Here is a 17897-nt window from a genome sequence, read left to right as displayed (position 1 = left end):
TTGCAGTCTGACACACCTGAATTCAAATCTGCCACTTAATTTGTGCTGTCTCCTTGGGTATGTTACTGACTCAGTCTTCCTCAATTTTCCTCATCTGCCAAATGGAGCTAATTCTGCATGCTCATAGAATTCTTGTGAGGATATAATCAATGTAGAAAATGCCCGGCATGATGCCTGAAGTGTACTGGGCTCTCAGTAAGTGGTAGATCTTGTTGATACTCTGGGGAGGGCTCCTACAGGGTGGTGGGGAGGACCGGCGTGGGGCTGCAGGAGGGTCTGGGGTGTCTGAACCACAGAGGAAGGGGAAGAGGAGTCTTTGGGCCCCAGGGAGAGGCAGTGCCCTTTCCCCCGGCCTGTCTGCAGCCGGCTGGGCCCTCCTGCTGCATCTCAGCACCCTTTGGGACCACTGGGGAAGCCGAAGCCCCTCCCTGAGGCCAGGCCAGCCACACCAGGAAGTAGATGGCCCAAGCACATAAGTTCATCAGTTCTTTATTGGTTGTCTGGGCCCTAAAGCTGCCGCCCTCAACTTCAGGTCTCCCTGAGCTGCCCCTCTGGGGGCCAGGAAGCGGACAAAGAGGCAGTCCTGGTCCCAGCCTACACGCCCCACTCTTCGGGGCTCATGTTCTGGTACTGAGACTTCTGCGGGTGCAGATCTCTTTCGTCAAGGTTCATATCTCATCATTCTCCAGTTGAATAACATGAACTTCAAACTCATTTGGGGTGTTCTTAGACTCCAGTGTTTCCCCTGCATCCTCTGCATCCTTTACAGTGTCCCTGGCCTCTGCCTGTCCTGTAGCCTCTGTTGCAGGGCCTGGGACTTCTCTTTCAGCCTCTGCCTGTCCCCCAGCCTCCTGCACAGGCTCTGAGGACTCCCTTCTGGCCTCTACCTGTCCCCCATCTTCTCTGGGACCCAAGGCTCCCTGCAGCTCTTGTCCTGGCACGCTGTTAGCTAATGGGGGCTGCCTCCCAATGTCTTGTGGCTCTGGGGGCTCTTCGGGCTCTGTGTGCCTTGGGGCCTCTCCTGGGAAGTTGATGAGCTCTGCAGGGGACATGAGCCCATCCCCGTTCAGGTCCTGGGTCTCGAGCACCTTGTCCACTACCAGGATCACCTGTGGAAGCACACAGTTGCCGTACAGGCTACACTGAACAGACATGTTCCCAGGAGCCCTGACCCTCCCCACACCTCCCCACCTCCCTGCCAGGCAGGCTCAGAGCACTTCTTTCCTAGTGGATTCCCCAAAATAGTCATGATGAAAAAGACTGAAGCCCCAAGCAGCTGAGTCTCCTTCGTGGGAGAAGCCCTCCTCCCCCACCAGCCAGCAGGGCTTACCGGGTTGGCGATGGGAAAATCAGCAGCTCCAGGTGCCAGAGCTGCGGTCAACATGGACAACAGCTCCAGGCCATCCAGCTGTCCACTCTGGTCATAGTCGTGGAGGGCAAAGAGGTAGAGGAGAACTAAGGATGAGAAGCCGGATCAGAAGAGACATCAGGAACAGGCAGGGGGTGACCTATGGCCCAGGGTCAGTCTTGGGTGTGCTGCCCCGGAGCCCCTGCCCGCTGGCCCCAGTGCCCAACCCCTCACCCTGCTCCCGGGTCATGTGTTCGGGCTCCTTTTCCATCCTCTCCAGTCCCTGTAGGTAGTTCTGCAGAAGCCTGCCAGAAACGGGGAAAGTCAGCCCCAGAGGCCAGTGTGCAGACCCAGGCCTACCCCCACCCCGCAGCCCAGCCCACTCACCGAAGCTGCTCCTGGCCTGGCTGGAAGGGGTTGGACAGGGGCTGCTGCTGCACCTCAGGGTCCAGCCTGGAGGAGAGAGAGAAGGGCCAGGCTTGCAAAGAGCCTCCCTGAGGATCCGGCCTACCAGCCACCCACCCTCAAGCTCCCGGCAGAGTTCTCTCCCCAGACCCAAAGGGCGTTGTTCTCTCAAATTCTGCAAAAACCTTGTGGGGTGGAGGCCCTTCTGGTCTCAGAAGCAGAACCTCACTCCCTCGGACTGTTTTTACAGATTCCTAACTTAGACGTTAAGGGAAAACCCAAATAAAGTGTCTGATTAGAGGCCAGATGAGGACACACCTAGTAGATACAAGTTGGAGACCCAAGAAAACAGTGAGTGGGTGTCCGGATAGCAGGGATCGCGGTCACCCTTCAGCTCTGGGGCCCGGGCCAAGGGGCAAGCCTCTGACTCGCCCGGAGGCACTGCCCTGGTTTCCACAGACCGGATCTGCTCCACGACACATGCTGAGGGCATGCATGATGGTTGTGGAGTTTCCATCTGCTCAGGCTCTCTTTCTCAGTCCTTAAAGCCCAAGGTTTGCTCCCAGTTCTGGACGGGGCTGCTGGTTGACCCAAATCAGTCCAGACCTGCGAAGCTAGATTGCAGGAGCCGCTGCGGCAGCCTCTGTCCCTGCTGCCAGCCTTGCTGCTCTGTCTCTGTCCACACACATACCCAGTGTGGTCTTCACACCGGAGCCTTGAGGCAGATGAGCACACAAAACAGAAAAGATCTGCTAATGATCTCGAAGGCTCTGGTATTCTCACAGAAGGTCTGGAGAAGAGGAGCACAGCCCCTTCCTGGGCCACAGCTGCTTCCCCAAGCCTCATACCCTGTCGGAACTGAAGCCCCAGATCCCAGACGACCCACAGCTCCTTCCCCAAGCCTCACACCCCCTCAGAACTGAGGCCCGGGATCCCAGAGGAACTGATCCCAGCAAAGATGTCCCGTTGCCCGCTCTGCGAAGGGCACTCCTATAGGCAGAGGTGGCAGAGGTCAGGGGAAGATGGGGGATACAGAGCTCCAGGAGCATACACCCCAGGCTCCTGCTTCCCAGAGGGGCCCACCGCACCCTCAGACTCTCCAGACTCCCTATATCCCAGCCTATGGCCCTGCCTTCTGGAGCCCATTACCTCACAGTTCCGTCCTTGGGAGCAGCCTGACTCAGGGGCAGCAGCAGCACTAACATTCTCGTTGCCAAAGGTAACAACATCCTTGCCGGAACTGGAACTAGGAACAGAGTTAGGGAGTCAAGGGGAAGGGATGTCTGCCACAGAGTGAGGGGACAGGAGGGTTAGACAGGAGCTGCTTCTTTCCCTGCCTCCACCCACAGCCAGGTGACAGGACTCCTTCCTGCTCAGGGAGGAGGCCCACACAGACATCAGCCATCCCCTGTGGAATCTGCTGGAAACAAATCTTACTCCGGACCCAGTGTGTAAAGCACAGAAAGCAGATCCACTGTGGCAGAAGCAGCTCTGGGGGCAGGAGTCCCTCCCCACACCCATCCCCAACTCTGTGGTGCCCCGCCCATCCCCCAACCCCATCCTCCCACTCACCCCCCAGACGGAGGTGCTCAGAGAAGTACAATTTAAGTACATCTACCCCAGTCCAGTTCCTCACTTTGCAAATGGAAACTAGCTCAGAGACATTAAGAAAAAGGCCAGATCAGAAATGCAGAGTGTCACAAAAAGACCAAGACTTATGCAGAGGCAGATTATTAGCCTGTATTTATTAAAACTCACCCAAGAACAAATCAGTAAAGGCTCAGACTCCTTGAAACAGATCTAAACTCAGGTAAGGGTTGAAACAAATCAGAGTCAAGCCAACAGTGGCCCCAGGACCTATTCTTTTCTCTTAGGAAATCCCAATAGAAAAGAAAAAACAAAAGCTTCCCCTTAGACCTTCACTGTGCGGGCCCAATGGCAACACAAGCTCTTGGTTATATGAAAAGAGTTAAAGAGAGAAAGGATCAGTCAGAAGCACAGAGCATGAAGCTTACTGACTAGTCCCAGGTAGGTGTACAGATCCTACCAATTCCCAAGGAAGCACACACCCGCCATAGCTGAGGCCTGAGACCCCACCCCCATCTCTAGGAAGACAAATCCTCAGGTGCAGAGGATCAGGAACCACTGTCAGGGTCCCTGACATTCTGGCTGGCACAGAATTCTCCCGGGGAAAGTCTGTCGGTTTCATCAGATTCTCAAAGAGCTCCGTAGCCCTAACAAGGTGCAGAAGCAGGGGAAGGCTGGATTCCAGTGCCGGGACACAGCTTTGCCCATGGGAAGATGCATGTGGGAAGCTGCCTGTAGCTATGCAGAGCTGCCTTGAGGAAGAAACAACCAAACACGGAAGTCTACAAGAAGGTCAATCTACCAAGAGGCACAGAAACTGTCTTTAGTTTTCTCTGCATATTTTCTCTGCATATACATAATCCACAGCGGCCAAATGGGTGCTGAAACCACAGTTCCCTAAAGGTGTTCACGAACATTGGCTGCAAAACAGATCTTTGAGCTCCAGTTGTCACACCCAAGAGAGAAAACAAGTCATGGGCCCATCCGAGGGAGGGAGCTGGAACTGAGATCTCTGTATCATCAGCTGGGGGCCCTCAGGGTTAGGGTTAGGTTAATCCAAACCCCAGCTTTAGATTTTCTAAAATAAAAACTGCCATGGTGCCTGAGTGGCTTAGTTGGTTAGGTCTCTGCCTTTGGCTTGGGTCGTGATCCGGGAATCCTGGAATCGAGTCCCATAATAGGCTTCCCCTGCTCTGCAGGGAGCCTGCAGGTTAGGTTAGGGTTAGACTAGGGTTAGGTTAACCCTAACCCCAACTGCCGTGGACACATCTCACTGAAAGGGTCATCTAGAAAAATATCCAAACCTCCATGTCTGGGAATATGATAGGAACTGTCCCAATGAACGTCATTCCAAAGCTGGCTAAAAATAGAAAGTATCTTTACAAATGCATTGAGTTGGCAAGAAAGTAAGAAATTCTGAGTCCAGTGAAACAGAAAGCACAGGGCAACAGTAATCCCGAGGGGGAATGAGCTTAAAGTAGGCTTTGGCTGTCAAACCAAACCTTGGTCAATTTGCACTATCAGTTGGAGTGGCTGATGCAGTAGTAGAGCTCAGAGATAAAGGTTGGACCCACCCAGTGGGAGGAGACTAATAGGAGATTCCCAACCTAGAGCTGGGATTCAAACAGCCCTACTCAATACATACTTTTTTGTGGACAAAAAGTAAATGTGCCACAAGAAGGGAGGTCAGCATAAATCTTGTCTGTCTTGACCCTGGTGCTGGGTGGAAGGGATAAAGTCTTCCCTGAGCATTTGTAACAAGCCTGCTCTAATGTGGGTCCAAGGCCTGAACTAAGCTACCACTGTGGTTCAAAAGCCAAAGCACATTGCTTGCATTTTAAGTGGTACCTGGTTGAGAGTACCTCCAGTCAACTAGTAAAGGAAAATACACATCTTGTCCGAGACACACAATTCCAATTCAGGCCCCAAAGAAATTCCATTGGTAAAGGGTCATGGAGCATGACCTCACAGCCAGAAAGTCATAAACACACAAGGAAATAAGACACTGTGAGTGAGAGCCAGCTAACCAATAGAGGGTGAAACCAGACTTGCAAAAGAAGGACACTGGAATTATCATACCAAGAACATGAAGTATATTTAATTTGTTTCAAGAAATTAAAGAGAAGCTTGAAACTATGGGAAAAGAGTATGAGCATAAAAATGACCAAGAAGATCTGAAGAAGAACCAAATATAACTTCCGCAAATATAATGAAAAGATTAATTTTAAAATGCAATGAGTAAGTTAGACGATGTGAGAATTAATGAACAAATTATCCAGGAGGTAGCTCATTGAGCCAAAGACAGAAAATATAAAACACAGGTTAAGTGGCATGGAAAATGAAGGAGAAATGGGACCGAAGCACTGTTCTACGATATAACAGCTGAGATTTCCCCCAATCTATTGCAAAAACACAATACTCGAATCCAGGAAGCCCAACAATCCAAGGAAAGCTAAATAAACAGGATACACACCCAGAGCTATTCTGAAAACTATATGATACCAAGAAAAAGAGAAGGTCTTAAAGGCAGTCAGAAGGAAAAAGACAAATCCCTAAAAGGACGATTAGACTGATAGTTGATTTCTCAACAGCAACAGTGATACCAGGTTACAGTAGTACAGTATTTTAACACATTGAGAAGGGGGAGTGTGGGGGGTGCGGGGGAGAACTGTCATTCTAGAATTCTCGTCTCAGCAAAATTATCTTCAAGAATGAGGTGAAACAAAAACAATTTTAATAAACAACAAATAAGAGAATTTGCCACCAACATTCCTCCATTAAAGGAAATTCTAAGGGATTTACTGCAGGAAAAAGGAAAATGATCCCAGAAGGGTTTGAAATGCAAGGAAAAATGGTGAGCAGAAAAAAATCAGAAACAAACATAGACTGATAATTACATTAATATAGGGAGCAAAAAAAGGTGAACTAAACTACAATATTGGACAACATTAAGATGTAAGGTGAGGGGGCGCCTGGGTGGCTCAGTGGGTTAAAGCCTCTGCCTTCAGCTCAGGTCATGGTCCCAGGGTCCTGGGATCAAGCCCGCATCTGCATCTGGCTCTCTGCTCAGCAGGGAGCCTGCATCCCCCTCTCCCTCTGCCTGCTTGTGATCTCTCTCTCTGTCAAATAAGTAAATTAAAAAAAAAAAAGATGTAAGGTGAGGATAGTTGTTTGGGAAGAGAGTAGACATATTGAGCAACTTTGTTAAATATTCACGGAAAGGTCTTAAGGAGAACCACTAAAAAAACAGAAATGGAAGAAATAGAATGTATGACCTCAAACCAGCAGAGAAAAAAATGAATGGAATTTTTATTAAAATAGCGTCATTTTTTAAGATTTTATTTATTTATTTGACAGAAAGAGAGACAACAAAGAGAGGGAACACAAGCAGGGGGAGTCGGAGAGGGAGAAGCAGGCTTCCTGTTGAACGGGGAGCCTGATGTAGGGCTCCATCCCAGGACCCCGGGATCATGACCTGAGCCAAAGGCAGATGCTTAATGACTGAGCCACCCAGGCTCCCCATGAATGGAATTAAAAAAAAAAAATCATTTCAAAGGAAGGCAGTAAAAAAGAATAGAGAAACTTAAAAAATGAAAAAGTATGGCAAAAAAATATATAAATTAAGATGGTAAAAATATATCTAAGTTTATCGGTGGTCATAACTATAAATTCTTTAAATTCATCAGTTAAGAAATATAAATTACCGGGGTGCCTGGGTGGCTCAGTGGGTTAAAGCCTCTGCCTTCGGCTCAGGTCATGATCCCAGGGTCCTGGGATCAAGCCCTGCATTGGGCTCTCTGCTCAGCGGGGTGCCTGCTTCTCACCCGCCGCCCCCCGCCCCCGCTTGCCTCTGCCTGCTTGTGATCTCTCTGTCAAATAAATAAATAAAATATTTTAAAAAAAGAAATAGAAATTACCAAAATGCATACAAAACAAGATAGAGTTATATGTAATTTTCAGGAGATTAACCTAAAAAGTAGAGACACAGGTTGAAAGCAAAAGGATGGGAGGAGGGTGCCTGGGTGGCTCAGTGGGTTGAGCTGCTCCCTTAGGCTGGGGCCCTGATCTCAGGGTCCTGGGATCAAGTCCCACGTCGGGCTTTCTGCTCAGAAGGGAGCCTGCTTCCCTCTCTCTCTCTGCCTGCCTCTCTGTCTACTTGTGATCTCTGTCAAGTAAATAAATAAAATCTTAAAAAAAAAAAAAAGGATGGGAGGATATATAAAACAATAAAAAAGCAATAATAGACAAAAGAAAGCTAGTGCAGCTTTATAGACATTAGACTAGACTTTAAGATGAAAGGCATTATCATAGATAAAAGAATGTCATTACAAAATTCATAAAAATTTAATACCCTAGGAAGATACCATAGTTCTGAACTTGGTATATGTCTAATAACATAGCCTCAAAACATCTAAAATAAAAACTGCCATGGGCGCCTGAATGGCTCAGTTGGTTAGGCCACTGCCTTCGGCTCAGGTCGTGATTCCGGAGTCCTGGTATCGAGCCCCATAACAGGCTTTCCCTGCTCTGCAAGAGCCTGCTTCTGCTTCTCCCTCTGCTTCTTCCCCTGCTTGTGCTCTCTCTCTCTCTGTCAAATAAATAAATAAAATATTTTTTAAAAACTGCTATAACACTACACACCTATTAGAATGGCCAAAATCCAGGACACTGACAACACCAAACACTGGAGAGGATGGGAAGCAGCAAGAACTCTGATTGCTGGTAGGAATGCAAAACAGTGAGGCCACTTTGGAAGACATGTAAGCAGTTTCGTATGAAGTTAAATGCATTCTTACCATACAACCCAGCAAATTCAGCAATCCCACTCCTTCATGTTTATTGAAATGAGCTAAAAAATCATGTCCACACAAAAACCTACACATAGATTTTTTTTTAAAGATTTTATTTATTTATTTGACAAACAGAGATCTCAAGTAGGCAGAGAGAGAGAGGAGGAAGCAGGCTCCCTGCAGAGCAGAGAGCCCGATGTGGGGCTCGATCCCAGGACCCTGGGATCATGACCTGAGCTGAAGGCCGAGGCTTTAACCCACTGAGCCACCCAGGCACCCCCACATAGATGTTTATAGCAGCCTTATTCATAATTGCCAAAACTGGAAAGCAACCAAGATGTCCTTCAATAGTGGATGGAGAGATAAACTGTGGTAGGTTGCCTGGGGGGCTCAGTCATTAACCACCTGCCTTCAGCTCATGTCATGGTCCCAGGGTCCTGGGATCGTGCCCCGCACTGGGCTCCCTGCTTAGCAGGAAGCCTGCTTCTCCCTCTCCCACTCCCCCCCGTTTGTGTTCCCTCTCTTGCTATCTCTCTCTGTCAAATAAATAAAATCTTAAGAAAGAGAGAGACAGAGAGGAAAGAAGGAAGGAAGGAAGGAAATGTGGTATACCGAGACAATGGAATATTAGTTAGTGCTAAAAAGAAATGAGCTATTGGGGCGCTGGGTGGCTCAGTTGGTTAAAGCGCCTGCCTTCGGCTCAGATTATGATCTCCAGGTCCTGCGATTGAGCCCCACATCGGGCTTCCTGATCAGTGGGGAGTCTGCTTCTCCCTCTTCCTCTGCCCCTCCTGCCTACTCATGCTCCCTCTCTCTCAAATAAATAAACTCTTTTAAAAAAAAAAATGAGCTAGGGTCATCTGGGTGGCTCCGTGGGTTAAGTCTCTTCCTTCGGCTCAGGCCAGGATCCCAGGGTCCTGGGATTGAGCCCCACGTCAGGCTCTCTGCTCAGCAGAGAACCTGCTTCCTCCTCTCTCTCTCTCTCTCTCTCTCTCTCTCTGCCTGCTTCTCTGCCTACTTGTGATTTCTGTCTGTCAAATAAATTAAAAAAAAAAATCTTAAAAAAAAATGAGCTAGCAAGCCATGAAAAGCCCTAGAGGAATTTAAATCAATATTACTAAGTGAAAGAAGCCAATCTGAAAAGGCTATGCACTGTATGATTTCGACGGTAAGACATTCTGGAAAAGGCAAAACTGTGGAGACAGTCAAAATAGTGGTTGCTATGGGTTGGGGTGGAAGGATGAAGAGGTGGGGCACAGTAGATTTTAGGGCAGTGAAACTACTCTTTATGATACTACAATGACAAGACATGTCATTATACAATTGTCCAAACCCACAGAATGTTCTAGAATGAACCCTGATGTAAACTATGGACTTTGAGTGATGATGTGTCAGTGTGGGTTCCTCCAGTTGTCTGGAATGCACAGTCTGGCCTGCGATGTTGATCGTGGGGGAGCAGTGCATGTAGGGGGGATCACAGAGGTATACAGGAAATCTCTGTACCTCCCGCTCAACTTTGCTGTGAATATAAAACTGCTCTAAAAAAATAAAATCTTAAGAAAAAAAAAACAACTAGCAGAACTACAAGGAGAAAAGTCGAATCTGCCGTCGTGGTGGGAGAATTTAATAGACATCATCCAGTATTTGAAGCATGAACCAGACTAAAAATGAGTAAGAATGTAGAAGGTTGAATAAAAAACTTAATATGCCTGAGCTAATGAACAAATGAGAGACCAATCCCCTAGCAAGTACATATTCTTCTCAATACATGTGGAATATTTATAAAAACTGACAAGTAATGGGCCAGAGCACATGGCTCAGTGAATAACAAAGACTCTGTCTCACGCTATATTATATGACTAACATGTAATTATATAGAAACCAACAACAAAAATGATGCAAAAAATCTCACATATATGGAAATATATATATATTTTTTAAGATTTTATTTATTGACAGAGAGAGATCACAAGTAGACAGAGAGGCAGGCAGAGAGAGAGGGAGGGAAGCAGGCTCCCTGCTGAGCAGAGAGCCTGGTTCGGGACTTGATCCCAGGACCCTGAGATCATGACCTGAGCTGAAGGCAGCGGCTTAACCCACTGAGCCACCCAGGCACCCCACATATATGGAAATTTAAAAGGCATACTTACATGTGGTTCAGAGAAGAAAATCATAATGGAAACTGTTAAATACTTAGAGTTGGATAATACTGGGAAAATATGCGTGAAAACAAGATGGGTAGACAGAGCAGTATCAGAGGGAAAGTGGATTGACTTAAAAGCATGACTTTTAAGAAGAAAGTGCTAAAAGTTCGTGAGTTAAGCTTCCAACTCAATAAGCTAGTAAGACAGAATAAACTTAAAGAAATGAGGAATGCCTGGGTGGCTCAGTTAAAGCCTTTGCCTTCAGCTCAGGTCATGATCCCAGAGTCCTGGGATCGAGCCCTGCATCGGACTCTCTGCTCAACAGGAAGCCTGCTTCCACCTCTCTCTCTGCCTGCCTCTCTGCCTACTTGAGATCTCTGTCTGTCATATAAATAAATAAAATCTTTTAAAAAAATAAAGAAAAAACAAAAGATGGTAGAGATTAGGAATACGACTGAGAAGAGCGAGAAAAGCCAGGCAATGGTATTTCTTTAAAAGGACTAATAAAATAGACAAACCTCTGACACATTAAGAACAAAGAGAAAAGGCACAAAGAAAGAACATTGGCAATGAACATTGGCAATGAACATAACTATGGAAATAGCAGAAATTTGGAAACTTAGAGGTCAGAGCTAATTTCCTAGAAAAGTTTGATAGCAAAACTGATGGAGGAAGAAATAGCAAATTTTAATAGTCCTATAACCATTAAAGAAATTAAATCAGTGAGGATTAGTCTTTGTTGTTTGAAGGATTACAAACCTGACACTTTCTAGAGAGCAATCTGGAAATGTGTGGTAATTGCCATGAAACTGACCCAGTGATACCATCCTGAGGATTACAGAGGGAGGAACTCAAATGGAAAAAGAATTATAAAGATATTTATAACCATGCCATTCATATTAGTGAAAGAGACATAATCAACCGGAATGGCTAATATTTAGGCAATGGCTAAGCAAAGCATATTAAAGGACAGAGCAATTAAAAATGATAAATATTGCAGAGTGCCTGGGTGTCTCAGTAGGTTGTGCACCTGACTCTTGGTTTCAGCTCAGGTCAGGGTCTCAGGGCCTGGGATTGGGGGGAAGGCCTGCCCCACCCCCCTGCTTGGGCTCTGAGCTCTGTGGGGAGTCTGCTTCTCTCTCTGCTCTCTCTCTCTCAAATGATTTTTTAAAAAATGATATTGCAGGAGCACCTTGGTGGCTCAGTGGGTTAGAGCCTCTGCCTTCGGCTCAGGTCATGATCTGACTTGTAATTTTTAAAGGAAAAAATAGATGTGAAAATATCAAAGGCTTAAACTTCTGTATCATGAAAGACACTGTAAGTCAAGTACAACAGGACAAGTGAGAGAGGACTAGGGGATTGTTAGTAGGGTTCAAAACTACCTCGGTTCTTGGGAGGGGGAGCTCACCACAGCCTGCCTCAAGGAGGTGAAAGACAGAAGTCTCAAGAGAAAGCCTCTGGGGACTGAGAGGAGATGCAAGACTGAGACGCCTGCGCCTGAGCCAGGAGGATCAGGGAGAAGTTCCAGCCCACGGGGTGCCCGAGCATTCTGGAAGCAGTGGCTGTAGGAGGGTACAGGTCAATGGGGCAGAGGGCCCTGGTTCTTTATGTGCAGAGTGCTGCTGGGTTTCTTGGGAGGCCGGGCAGTGGAGGCTGGGCTCAGCTGAGAGTTTAGGTATCTAAGATAGAAGAAGAGGCACGTAATGGCTGAGAAGGCCCGCTGGCCAGAAGCAGCCAGGAGAATGCTGGCAAATAGAGACCCTGGGACTAGATACCACAGAAGACAGCCTGGGTTGCAACAGATGTCAAAGACCTTTGTGGCCGAAGACCAAGAGGGTGAGCATCTCCAGGGAAGGCAAATAGAAATATAAGTTTGTAGAACAAAGATAAAATTTATTTGCTGCTTTCCTATTTATTAAGAACCCACTGTGTGTGAGGCACTATCTTGCAAGTGAGATGATAAAGTAGAATTACTTCTCCTTTTTTTTCTTAAAGCTTGCAAATATATAAGAAAATATACAGATGTTAGACAGTGATTGAGGGAAAAACAGGGAAACAGAGTTACTGAGAAAGAGGTCACACAGTCTAGAAGGGAAGGGTATGGGCCCCAACCTCAGGCGGCCTGAACCCCAGGCTTGGCTCTGGAACCACGAGGCTTCTGTGTTTTAGGCTGTTCATCTATGTGAGGCAGACGAGAGCACCCCTCATGGGGTGCGGTAAGGGTTCAGTGACACCTGATTGTACACATCCTACACATTTTGCACAGTGCCTGCTTATACACAAATGCGCCCGTTTCCCTCCAGAAGTTTCTCTGGCTGGCTCTGCGGTGGCTTCACACACACACACCCTCCTGGTCTCCCCACCTGGATGCCCTCAGATTGTTTCCTGCACCCTCACCCCATCTGTTTACTACCAGGACCTGGGCCTACAGGAGGCGTTGGAGTAATTTAAATCCCTCAGAGCTGTCAAAACCTATTATCCGGGCTTCTCAGGACCGTCCAGTGGGAGCAATTCGGGCATAAAGGGGAAGCACCCCTCAGATTCCACTAATCTACTCCCTCCTTAGGCCAAATGTTCTGGTTTGCAAAACAGGTCTACAAATTCCTTGACCTGCCTTCCCACAAAGGACCAAGTCTAATTTGCCTTTCCTTACATACGATATGGATTTAGCCACTCACTTCGAACGAAGAGCTGAAATAAAGGTGTGGGTCATAAAAGGTGCCATAGCTTGTACCTGGTTCTGCTTCACTCTCCCTCTGTCTCCTCACACGCACATAGGCCCCTGTGGAGCCCTGAGCCGCCACGGAAGAAGTCTGGCGTCCCCGAAGCCGCCACGCTGGAAAGACTGTGTGGGGAAACCGCAGAGGCCTGAGGAGCTGCAGCCCATCCGGCCTTCGGCTGCTCTCATCTCCCCCAGCCCGAGACCATCCAGGTGAGAGGGCAAACCTTCAGGTGATTCCAACTCCCAGCTTTCAAGTTGCCCCAGTCCACACGGAATGAGCAGACATATACTGGTTTCCACAGCCAGGCCCAGACTGCACGCTCATGACCAAGGTCAACGTTCTGGCTTCCAGCCACTAAGTTGTGAGGTGGTTTGTTAAGTTGTCTTAGTAATCAGGACTGTGTGTGACCTGGGCAGTGGTGACACGGGGCCCACCTCTCAGAGCGGCCCTTGGCTTTAGCGTAATGCTCTGCTGACTCCATTCTGAAATTATTATATTTTTAAATAAGTATGCTCCACCCACAGTGTGGGGCTTGAACTCATGACCTTGATATCAAGAGTCACCAGCCAGGTGCCCACCATCCTGAAATTCTTACTCTTGTTTTTGCCCAGGGCCCCGAAAGTACGTACCTGGTCCTGAACCCTATCCACATGAATTACTATTATCCTCCTCCTCTTGGTCCTATGCATCCATTTCATGTATGTAACAATTCAGGGGGTGCCTGGGTGGCTCAGTGGGTTAAGCCTCTGCCTTCAGCCCAGGTCATGATCTCAGGGTCCTGGGATCAAGCCCCACATTGGGCTCTCTGCTCAGCAGGGAGCCTGAAACCCCGCCCCGCCCCCCCGCCTGCCTCTCTGCCTACTTGTGATCTCTCTCTGTGTCAAATAAATAAAATCTTAAAAAAAAAAAAAAAGGTTTTTTTGTGTAGTGGACTGAGAACAGAACTTTGGGACCAGCCCCCACCACAGGCTGTCCCTGCGACCTTGGGTGAATTAATTATCCTCACTGAACTTCAGTTACCTTATCTGCACAAAGAGATGATAACAGTACTCCCCTCTCCCAGTTACAATGGATAGGGAGTGCGTAACAAATTACTTGCACAAATTAATGTAGTAGCCTCTCTCTTGTCCTTGCCTCCAGTATCTTCTCCATTTAAGGAACCCTCCAGGGGTACCTGGGTAGCTCAGTGAGTTAAGCATCTGACTCTTGATTTTGGCTCAGGTCGTGATCTCGGGGTGGGGAGACCAAGCCCCATGTCCTAAGCAAGGAGCCTGGTTGAGATTCTCTTTTTCACTCTTCCTCTGATCCTCCCCCTGTACACACACACTCTCTCTCTCTCTCTCAAATACATAAATCTAAACAAAAAAGGAGGGGTGCCTGGGTGGCTCAGTGGGTTAAAGCCTTTGCTTTCGGCTCAGGTCATGATCTCAGGGTCTTGGGATCGAGCCCCGCATTGGGCTTTCTGCTCAGCAGGGAGCCTGCTTCCCCCCTCTCTGCCTGACTCTCCGCCTACTTGTGATCTCTCTCTGTCAAATAAATAAAATCTTAAAAAAAAAAAGAACCCTCCATATCCACATCACATTAATCTTCCTTAGCTAGAACACCAAGGCTCCAAAATCTTCAAAGACTCCCTATTTCTGTTACAGTCCACAGTCCTCACCTTGGCGTTCAAGGCCTTCTGCAATCAGCTGTCAGGTCAGCATTCTATATTCATCTTCCAGTGCTCCATTACACCAACACTTGGCTTCAAACAGAAGGGCTACTGGAGTCCCCCTGCCCCCCAACACGCAAGTGCTTCTCGATTTCACTTTCCAGTGCTTTTGCCCAAGCTGTTCCACCCTCTACCTGGAATGCCCTGGGCCCTCCTGACAACCCGAGCATTCTGGTTATAGCTCATGTCACAAGCTTAAATAACTGCATGGCCTACATCTGTTGTTTAAAGGAAGTCAAGCTAAGGTACCTCAAGTAATATGTCATGAGGTTGGTGTAATGTGATTTGTTCACGCTGAAGACATTTCTCAGCATTTACAAAAGCTTCTGTAAGCAACAGGAAAAAAGCCGTTCTTGAACCACTGCCCGTCAAAGGTGTTCCTAATCATTCCCTACAACTATAGAGCACACAAATGTGATTTGCCCTCATGACCACCTGGAAGCCACAGCTCTTAGTTAACGGTCGTGATGTAGCTCTGTAGTTTTTCACATCCTTCACACACACGCACATGAACACACTCAAATTCACAATGACTCTCAGGTTTCACATTTCTTCAGGCCTTTGCACCAGCACAGGTGAGAAGAGCCCAGCCTTGGAGTCAGACCTGAGATCAAATCCTGCCTCTGGGTCCTGACAGTGTGATCCAGGCGAGTGACTTAACCTCTCTGAGCCTGGGATAACGGTGCCTGCCTTGTAACAGCCTGGGGAAGAAGCCATAGGATAATGCAGGGTAAATGACTGGCACCTGAATATTTCCAGAGAATCTAGGATGTGGCAGGAGCCTTTGATCTTGGGTAGCTTCCATCCAGGGCAAAACTTTCTTCCACAGCATCCCTGTCAATGGCCATCAGCCCTCGCTTGACTTTCAGGTCAGGAGTCCAGCCCCTCATAGGGCATCCTTTCCGTTTCTGGCTGAGTCTAACTGTCCGAAAGTTATTTTGAACTGAATCCTAACACTTGACTTGTCCCTCTGGTGCCCCGTCCCTCCCAGGACACGCCCCCCGCCAAAAGAAGACAGAGCGGTTCTACAGCCAAAAAAGGCCCCACACCTGAGAGCCGGCCTTCACCTTGCCACTTCCAGCTGGGTGATAACCTGGGGCCCCTCTCCAGCCCCCCGCCCTTTTCTTCATCTGCCAAATGACGATGAAACTCCTGCCAGCCCCCAACCCCCTCCCAGGATGTCAGAGCGACAAAGGAGACACCGGAGGGAACCGCGGGTGGGGAACTGTGGAACCCCATCATCACACCTAGGGAGCTCGGGATTCGCTTTCCAGAGAATCTTCCCTGGTCTCCGGACCTCCTCCCGGGAAGTGCCCCGAGGCGGGAGCCGCCGCTCCAACCCCGTCCACGCCGCAGGGGGGACGCAGAGGGGCTGCGCCTGCAGCCTGGGGACCCAGAGGCCGGGAGGGCGCCCCGGCCCCGCGGTCTCGCCCCGCGACCCGCGCGTCCCCCGCCGGCTTTGGTGGCGGCGGCGGCGGCCCCCAGCCCGCCCAGCCCGGTGTCCCGCAGCCAGGGCACGCGGAGCGCGGACCCACCTGCGGCGAGCGCGGCGAGGGCTGGGCTCCGGCTTCGCGGCGGCTAGAGGCTGTGCGGCGGCCGCTCCTCGGCTCCCCGCCGGGCCCTCCCCCGGGCCGCTCCACGTGGCCGCTCCACGTCGCCCTCCGGCCCGCCGCCGCCCTGGCTCGGGCAGAGTCCGCAGCGCCCGCGCGGCCGGGGGCAGGGCCGCCGCCCTCCGCAGCCCCCCGCGGGCCCCGCCGGGCTTCCTCCCCGCGGTCCCCGCGCGTGTGCGAGCGTGTGTGTGTGTGTGTGTGTGTGTGTGTGTGTGTGTGTGTGTGTGTGTGTGTGTGTGTCTGCATCTCCGTGATCTGAGAGAGACGGACATTTAGAGACACACAGACGAAGAGGCAGATGGTGACGCTGGTGTTCATGAGAAGCAGGTCTAACTGTGCGGTGCCGCCCGTGCCCCTGCCTGCTGGCCCCCAGACGTGCAGGACAAGACAAAGTATAGCTGTTGGTGCGACCTTGACTCCTGGCTGTGGCCTTGTGTATGAGGTGCCTGTGACAGTAGGCCTATGGGACGCTGTATCCAGAGAGACAAGATGGCCTTGAGAGGGTATGGCCAGTGTGTGAAGGACTGGTGTGTGACAGGAGAGGATATTCTTAGGACACGGGTCAGGGTATCTGGTGGAACCCGTCCTGAGTTGTCTGTGATGCTCAAGTGACAGCTGTGACTGCTGGTTTCCAGAGAAGGTGTCCTCATGTGGCTGTGACCCTGTGCATCACTGAGAAGTGGTTCCATGTGAAACTCGACTGGGGAGGGGCTGGGAAAAGGATCATCTTAAGGGCGTTGGTGGCAGTCATTTGCCAGGACAGAATGTAGCTTTGCGGTCAAAATGGTGTCACCTACTTTTGTCACAGTGACCAGTTCCACTACACTTCAGACTACATCCTCACCCACTGGCCCAAGGTCTTAGTTCTTTAAAAGAATCACTTCTTATCTCTCCAGAATCTTCCACTTCTCCCTCTCCATCAGCTCCTTCCCATCAGCATCTATCACCACAGATCCTCATCAAGGTCACCCTGTCCTCCTTCCTGTAGTGGACACTGCTAGATACTACCTCCTGGAATGATGGTATCCGCTGGCTTCAGCAACACCATTCTTTCTCTTGGCATTTTCTTCTTCGTTTTCTTTATGTGCCCGAGTTCCTCTGGGCGGTCTCTTCACTCCCCATCTGCTCATATGTACATCTGTTCATGTAGCTTCCATCACTATCTGTTATGGGTGGAACAGAGTCTCTCAAAAAGTCCTACGTTGTTGGGGCGCCTGGGTGGCTCAGTGGGTTAAAGCCTCTGCCTTCGGCTCAGGTCATGATCCCAGGGTCCTGGGATCAAGCCCCACATCAGGCTCTCTGCTCAGCAGGGAGCCTGCTTCCCACCCCCCCCCCAACCCCCACCTAACCTCTCTGCATACTTGTGATCTGTCTCTCTGTCAAATAAATAAATAAAATCTAAAAAAAAAAAAAAAGTCCTATGTTATCATCCTAATCCCCAATACCTCAGAATGTGAGTTTATGTGGAAATAGTGAAAATGAGGTCATGTTGGCTCACGCTACTCCAATATAACTGGGGTCCATAGACTCGTACAGGGAGACCAGCATGTGAAGACACAGGCAGAGATGGGAATGAAGC

The 17897-nt window shown here is 49.2% G+C and overlaps 1 protein-coding gene across 3 annotated transcripts; it reads right to left on the bottom strand.

Annotated features, from left to right (window-relative positions):
- Positions 1–475: 475 nt before the first annotated feature.
- Positions 476–16398, bottom strand: CGREF1 (cell growth regulator with EF-hand domain 1). Of its 3 annotated transcripts, XM_032849552.1 has the most exons (7): positions 16244–16398; positions 13009–13119; positions 2903–2999; positions 1736–1801; positions 1583–1653; positions 1331–1455; positions 476–1109 (listed from the first exon to the last, which is right to left on the bottom strand). In XM_032849552.1, the coding sequence occupies exons 3-7, from the start codon at positions 2980–2982 to the stop codon at positions 669–671; spliced, it is 783 nt and encodes a 260-aa protein (XP_032705443.1). In that variant the 5' UTR covers positions 2983–2999; positions 13009–13119; positions 16244–16398; the 3' UTR covers positions 476–668. The 3 variants fall into 3 exon arrangements, with proteins under 3 accessions (XP_032705443.1, XP_032705444.1, XP_032705445.1); XM_032849553.1 differs by lacking the exon at positions 13009–13119; XM_032849554.1 differs by lacking the exons at positions 13009–13119; positions 16244–16398 and having other exon boundaries at positions 2903–3063.
- Positions 16399–17897: the final 1499 nt, after the last annotated feature.

Source organism: Lontra canadensis, unplaced genomic scaffold (assembly GCF_010015895.1).
Source record: "Lontra canadensis isolate GAN:19392208 unplaced genomic scaffold, GSC_riverotter_1.0 scaffold232, whole genome shotgun sequence".
NCBI lineage: Eukaryota > Metazoa > Chordata > Mammalia > Carnivora > Mustelidae > Lontra > Lontra canadensis.
Note: the sequence above shows the minus strand (reverse complement) of the source record. Positions and strands in the feature narration are given on the sequence as shown.

Bases quoted from the DNA above. Each gene is read 5' to 3' on its own strand.
- CGREF1 (XM_032849552.1), bottom strand. From the start codon at position 2,982: ATGTTGTTACCTTTGGCAACGAGAATGTTAGTGCTGCTGCTGCCCCTG. The intron at 1,802-2,902 runs GTAATGGGCTCC...TCTCTCCTCCAG, and splicing joins CCCAAGGACGGAACTGTGAG to GCTGGACCCTGAGGTGCAGC. The intron at 1,456-1,582 runs GTGAGGGGTTGG...TCTCATCCTTAG, and splicing joins ACACATGACCCGGGAGCAGG to TTCTCCTCTACCTCTTTGCC.